Raw genomic sequence first — 7,487 nt, forward strand, 5'->3', positions numbered from 1 at the left:
AATAGCGCAACTTGAAAGACTCTCCGGAACCAAGGCGGGCAGAGAAATCATGGAAAAGATCGGCATAAACTACCACGGAATGAACGGCCCCAAGATGCAGATTCACCCAGACGTCCGAGCCGCAATTAACACGGAAAATATCCCGAAGAACATGCACCCCGTGCACAATGTCGAGCGAAGGAAATGCCGCACGAAAACGATCCTCAAAAATCACGGCGCGCGGGAGGGGGTGCTCTTCGTAGACGCCGCGCGGTACCCCCGAAACAGGGACGACAATGGTGGTGTCGGCGCTGACAAAGGTAACTCCCTCTTCGCAATGGCGGTCGTATGCACGAAAGGAAAGACCATGACTGCGGGCTCCGTAAGGACTAGATCGTCGGAGGCAGCGGAAGAAACGGCAATCGCATTGGCTATAATCAGCGGTCGGCAACAATACAGAACAATAATCAGCGACTCGAAGACGGCTATTAGGAATTTCGCAAAGGGATGGGTCTCCACCGAGGCGGCCAAAATCCTGAACCACAGAGCAGAAGATTTTAAGAACGGCACAATTACACCCAAATACCTCAAATGGATCCCGGCACATATGGGAGAAGTTACCATGAATGCCCCTCCCAACCTCAACGAGAAGGCCCACCGAGTCGCGCGAACACTAACCCACCGCGGCACGGACAGTGACGGCCCAACACCCCGCAACCCTTGAGGAAGACGAAAGGACTGCGGCGGAGGCGATGGAGAAGACGGAGGAGGCGAGGACGACGAAGAAGCGATAAAAGAGGACAGGGACAGACTGCTCACGTACCACGACATACTGACACACTACACGAAACAAAGAGAAGCATACCCACAACCCCACAAACAACTCGACAGGTCTCAAGAAACAGATTGGAGAAGATTGCAAACCAGAACGTTCCGAAACCCAGTACACTTAAACAGAATAAATTCAACACAATATCCAGACGCAAGCTGCAAGCTCTGCAAACACGAACACGCAGACATGGCACACATCTTGTGGAAGTGCACACAGATCGGTTCAGTATAAGTAGAGGACAAGATAGAACCGGACCTTCTCGAGGAGCGATGGCTAAGCGCTCTGACTAGCTCAGAACTACACGACCAATTATGGGCTATCCAGCGGGCCCGGGCGGCGGTGGAAAGGCTATGCCTCACCGCACACAATGCCCGGGTGGCCTGAGCCCGGGCTGGCAACCTCGCAGGTCCTGTTTTCCATTAAAGTTTTTTCCGTCCGTCGGCATAACTTTCCATGGTAACGAACGAACACATGAATATTTACTCGTTCATTCTTTCGCAAAGCGCCAGGATAGCCGACTGAAGTCGGGACACCGAGAATCATGATTGGTGCCAAGATTTTTTTTATTCAGAGAGGAAACGCTCCTTGCTTTCACTTTTTCAACGTTTATATTAGGAACAACTCAATCATCCCTGTATTCAGCGGAACAAACATATAATAAAGGCGGCCCATTTGCGCATAAATACAGCTTGCGAAAAGGCTGCAGGATATATCGAAGTGGCCAAAGCGGACATTTTTGGGGTTCGTTTCACGCTAGGAAGAGAACCGGACCTCCCATCGAGCAGTGGGAAGCCCAGCTGGCAAGCTCGAGCCTTGTAGACCAGCATCGCCTGCTGAGCAGGGTCGCTTCAAGCTAAATCAGTAAATTATTTGAAACTCTAAGTGCTGCACGCAACACTACACAGTAGTAAGCCATAAGCTATAACAAGTGTTCCACTAATTTATTTTGTGGTGCCCAGCTATATGAGGGTTTTTGTTCTTCACATTTGTCCTGAGCCATCGTCACATTCTTTCCTACCTGCTGCCTCTTAATCGGCTTCAGAACTGAATGTGCATCATCCACTTGAAATATATCCTCTCACTGTAAGTATTATCCCATTTTGTATGCAGTACCCGTAGTTAGCAATTTGCGCTACCTTCGTACATCCGCGTCCTTCTTACATGTGGAACACACGTACATTTGTAAAGCCAGCAGAATCACGACTCGCACCTAAACCATCAATTAAGGGTCTGTAAAGGCATGGATACGGCTCAATGAAGGACGTTTCTTGCTCACAATTTTGTAACTTCGTAACATTCTTTCCAGTATGGACATTCTGAATGACAGCATTTGATGATAAAAAGTCCTTTTCGTTCAGAATGCGCTATGGTAAAATTCCTGCTTCATTTTCATTGAGGCGACTGATATGTTACGCTGACTTCAAAGCTGACACTGTATTGCCACAAAATTTACTTTAAAAGTTCAAGACAAGTTCTAAGCTGACATTGCTTGACCTAAATATCAATAGACATAAATGCACACTTTTGTATTCGCCATTCGTCTCTATTCACTTGTCCTCTCTCAAGAGGGAAAACAGGCAATGCAGCCTTTGTGTGATTTCAGCCCATTATGGAGCTGCTTTCGGCATAGCATGTTTACGTGGACAAATTGAAACTTGTATGTGAACGTAGATTTAGTATACCTCAAATCGCAAGCACACGATCAGCCACGAACAACCCGCTTCGGGGCCGCCCTTAAAATCATGTCTGTTGTAGAGGTGGAATCTGGTGTAATGACTTGCAAACTGTCATGCAATGTTGTGACTACTCATCATACATCTAGTGCGCCAACTAAGCGGCTGTTGAGACGCATCATGGCCACTAACAGGTAAAATAGCCGAGTCACACCAAGCGCAAATGCGCGCAAGCGTTTGTTTTATATTAAAATAGTTCGGCAAAGGCTGCGAGCGCAAATATGAGAGTAGTGTGCTGTAGTTGCCACGTCAAGTATTACATCTTGTTGCAAATTAAACTGCAAAAAAAAGGAAATCCCATTGCACCGAAGACAACCGTTTGCCAATATTCCTAGCCAAAAATTTCGAAATATTGACTAAAGAAATCTGAACTACCAAAACAAGGTACGACATTCACCACTTTATCTCTTTCTAAACGGGCTGGGTCAAAAAAGAAAGGCACGTTTAATCTAACAAAGTTTATCGAGAAGTTCTACTTCCCACGCACTTCGCAAGGAAGTGATTTCTGAACTCTCAAGCAGCCAGTGGCAACCAATTTCCAAAACGTTTCCAAATGATGTCCCGGCGCAGTCCTTCGAAAGCTTCATACATGGCGGAAATCATGCTGCCGATTAATGTTCGGTGCGTCGAAGGCGAGCGTCGAATTATCGCCGAGTCGTTGTCACGAACCGTCGCGAGTTGTCGTGTACACAGCGTATAGACACGCGAGCAAAATGTCAGTTTAAACCTAGCAGGCGATGAAGAAGCTACCCATGTACACGAGGTCCCTCTTAAGGCTTTTGCTTATGTCGCGTCAGCTAGATGACACTTGTACAGCAGACGAATGCAGGACGAGTTCAATAAAAATTGGAGGCTTATCAAAGTTAAGCGCAGTGGATGCTTCGCATCCACTGGGCTTAACCTTGATAGAGACGGGCTTAACCTGGGCATAGAGACTGACGTGACGGCGGGCGCGCGCCGCTGCATCCCTGGCGTGACGTCACATATCACGTGATTCAGCGATGGTGGCGCCGCCGCCGCGTCGCGCGCGACGGCGCGAACCGAAGCGTGGAGGCCTCCGCCGGGCGACGTCCGACGGTGCGATATGACGGCCCATCTGCAGCCGGTGTGACGTCATCACGTGACGTCACATCATGTGATCTCACTTCAGGGTCAATGGTGGCCACCGCCGGGGCGACCGACGGCGCGATATGAGGCCCCATCTGCAGCCGGTGTGACGTCATCACGTGACGTCATGTCACGTGACCTACTTGAAGGTCACTTGAAGGTCAATGGTGGCCACCGCCGGGAGGCGACCGACGGCGCGATATGAGGCCCCATCTGCAGCCTGCGTGACGTCATCACGTGACGTCATGTCACGTGACCCCACTTCAGGGTCAATGGTGGCCACCGCCGGGCGTCGTGCGAAGGCCCGAAACCTACGTTAATATGCTTCGCATAATAGTTGGCAAGCAAGCACAGGGTAAGTGAATGTGTAAATAAATGACCACGAGTCATCAGAAAGAAAGTAACAGAAACAGAGACTGTGAAGTAGATGCAGAGAATGGCAACTAAAATAAGACAATGGAGATTTACAACAGTGAGAAAGAAGAAATCAGAAGGAAAAAATCTATACGATAACACGAATGAATGTGCCTTGCCATTTGAGGCTCGAGCCGAGGTTACCTAAGGAGAAAAGTGCATCGCAGCAAATATTCACAACTGGATGAGGCATCTGTATGCTGCAACAAAAATCCGGAGACCACTAAGCAAATCCTAATAGAATGCGATAGGGTTCATCGAGTGAAACGCGTAGGTAACGTACGCCTTCGGGAAACGCTTAGGTCTAAAGTGGATGGAAGCATCAGCCCGTCAATAGCCGAGATAAGCAAAAGAGGTTTAGAGTATCGGTGAAAAAAAAAAAGTCAACAGGTTGATACAACCGGATCCGTTACAGGCTTAGCTGGCGGACAAGGTAGATGAAGTTTCGAGGAAGAGAGAAATGATTGAGGAGAACTTATGCAAAAACGCTAAAACACATATATGCATAGCATACCCGACTAAATCTAGCAGGCTACGGGACTCTGTCAGTGCCCCATGTTAAAGAGTATGCCAAGATTGTCATCATCATCAATCACTGAATAATGTAGAGTCCATTTTTTCAAATTATCTTTTATGTTTTCCCTCTAAAGATCCTCTCTGCAGGGCCGAGAAGACACCGTTCAAATACATGACGTCATGGTGCTGGTACGAGACCCATTTTTGGTTCCTGCCGCTTTTGTGGCTTGCAACGGCTCTTCTCAAAGTGCGAGTGATCTTTCTCGTTTTTGCAGAATTATATATTCTAAGAGAGCTGAGAATATTTTTCTCTGCAGTCTCAATTGCAATGACGTGAAGACAAACAAACCATAACATTTGAGTTACGTCACGCCCTGCGTTTTGAAACGCTTGTTGCGTGCGCATCACATAGGAATACAACATATTAAAATAAGATAAAAATGAAGTAGTTACAGATTATAGTGAAACACGATCGTGGCGTTGAAGTATTTATCTCAAATGAAAAAAATATAGCAAGCTCAGATAGGCCGGTGTAAGTTGTGGTTAATGTGCCAGTATATTTCCGGGGACTGAAGTTATTGCAGCTTCTCTGACACGACGATACGTGCCTAAACACTCATCTGTGCTCTTATAGACTGGCCCTGCCGATGCTATGGTTGAGGATCTTTGCAAGATCCCTGCGCAGGGCCTGGTGAGGCCCTGCGCAGTGACCTTGCTCTCCGTAGGCTCTCTCGGAGGCCTGATGCACTTCGAGCACGAACAAACTTTGGGTCGCTTCGATGCGCTTCCACAGTGTCGCTGGGACTTTTGCCACGTGTCTTGGGTGGTGACAGGTCCTGGTCTCTCGTCACCGACACGGTGACAGGTCCTGGCTTCCTCGCCACCGACACGGAAGCTCCGTGACATCGTGTCGGGTTTTCCGTCGAGTACTCGTAGCAACGCGAAGACGCGCCACTTCGATTGCCGGCGGAGGACATCTGCCAAGAACGATCATCAGCGTCTTCTGGCATGCACTCGATCGCACCGCACACGAATACCATGAAGGCAGCTATAACGCACAGTACGATGTCCTTTCTGTGGTCTCCTTGGTAATTAGTATACACGAGGCCTGTAAAGGATCCCAGGCGGCCCACGGCAAAGAGCACGCATGCTCCCCAGCACCGAGTTGAGGTCGGAAAGGTCGCCACCGACATTATCGATATCAGTAGGGCGAGCATCTCAATCAAGACTCGCATGATCAACAGCAGAATCGTTAACGGAAGAGTCTGCTGCTCCCTGTAAAACAAGGCGATTACTAGCGCCAATAAAGTGAAAGCGACGCTGATTACGACAGCCGTGCGCTTGACGCCGAGCATGCGCACGGACGGGTACAACAGTAACTGTGATGGGCCAACTAAGAGAACATTGATCACGGACACTAAAATGTTCGGTGCAATTATGCGAGTTAGGTTTACCACGTTGTAGGCGCAGGTGAAGACGAACCAAACAAAGGACAGCAGGCCAGTGCGGGTCCTCAAGTTGGGCTCACAAATGGTGAAAATCTTGCCCTTTAGTCCGGGTTCGACTTTGGGTAATTCGGCTCCTCCCGTGTCGAGTATACCAAGGCACTCTTGCATCGGGACGTCATTGAGTCGAGCAGCCCTGAGAGCGACGCGCTCTGCCTCGTGGATCTTCCACTTCACGAGAAGCCAGCGAGGTGATTCATCCACTGTGTAGAAGAAGACCAAGAGCACGCAGGTAAGTCCACCGAGGAACCCGTATACGCTGTGCCAGCTGAGCTTGAGTGAATTGGCCGTGAAGAAGAGGAGCGGGAGGCTAATATAGGCCAGGGCCGAGCTGGTGAGCCAGTAGACGAGCCGTCGTCCCGGAGACGACACCTCGTAGAGGATTGTGCAAACGAGGACAAGCACAGATGTCGACGTCACCGAGACCAGGACGCGCAACACGACGAAGAGCGCGAACGACCTGGTGATGCTGCTAACGGTTGCGGCCACTACGAGTACGAGCACCGAGATGTAGGTGACGCGCTTGCGGCCGAACGTGTCGGCGGCGATGCCGACCATCGGTAGCCAGACAATGGGCGAGGCTGCGTAAAGCGCTACAGCGAGCAAGACCAGCCAAGATCTGTCGCAGACGAGGCTCCACTGGCTCACGATGGTGTCGCCGTACTCCTCCAGGTCAAAGTTCCACGATGAGCACGGCACGAGGACGGCCGACGGGTCGCCGGTGTCGGGAGGGTCGAGCATCGTGCAGCTGCTGCGAACGCCCTTATCGTCGGTGGGGATGGCGAGCTCCTTCCAGGTGGCGTCGCTCAGATTAGAAAGGTGGTCTGGTGGCCGGCACCAATGGCTCATGGTTCGTGCCGTAAGCCGGTAGCTGAAGGCGTGCGTCAGGAATACCACCATGGCGGCGAAGGTGCTGAAGGTTAGCATGTACTGGAAGAGCCCTTCGCCGTAGGCTACCACGTCTTTACCCATAAGGGTCGGCGCTACACTTGGTTGAGTTTAACCGTTCTCGAATGACTGATGGGTCGCTTTCAATGTCACCGATTGCTGTCGTCTTCGCTTCTTGGCTCGCGGTTCCGCACCCCCTGGTGCGATCTTTGCCTTGTCCGCTAAAGAAGAAGCGTAACCTGATTCTCAAAAAGCAGTCGAGTTTCACTTCTACATCAGTATTCTTAACGACGTGGTTGATTGTGTAGGTACTTATTTGCCTTGTTCTGAGAGACCTGTGTTTTTTTTTCCTTGTTGTGACATCCATGATGCTCATGAGGTTTTCGAGAGTGGCATAAGCCCACTTTCAAGGCAGTTGGCAGAATATGCGGTGCTATATCCTAAGCAAAATTATGATGAATGTGGAAAACAAAATGATCTTAAATGAAACAGTGTGATGAAAAATCGAATGAA

At 49.7% G+C, this 7,487-nt stretch overlaps 1 protein-coding gene across 1 annotated transcript; it reads right to left on the reverse strand.

Moving 5' to 3' along the window:
* Positions 1-5,023: 5,023 nt before the first annotated feature.
* On the reverse strand, positions 5,024-7,158 carry LOC135907380 (beta-alanine transporter-like). The gene has a single exon (XM_065439068.1). It carries the CDS (start codon positions 7,056-7,058, stop codon positions 5,232-5,234), a length of 1,827 nt encoding a protein of 608 aa, XP_065295140.1. The 5' UTR covers positions 7,059-7,158; the 3' UTR covers positions 5,024-5,231.
* Between the last annotated feature and the right edge of the window lie 329 nt (positions 7,159-7,487).

Source organism: Dermacentor albipictus, chromosome 10 (assembly GCF_038994185.2).
Source record: "Dermacentor albipictus isolate Rhodes 1998 colony chromosome 10, USDA_Dalb.pri_finalv2, whole genome shotgun sequence".
Taxonomy (NCBI): domain Eukaryota; kingdom Metazoa; phylum Arthropoda; class Arachnida; order Ixodida; family Ixodidae; genus Dermacentor; species Dermacentor albipictus.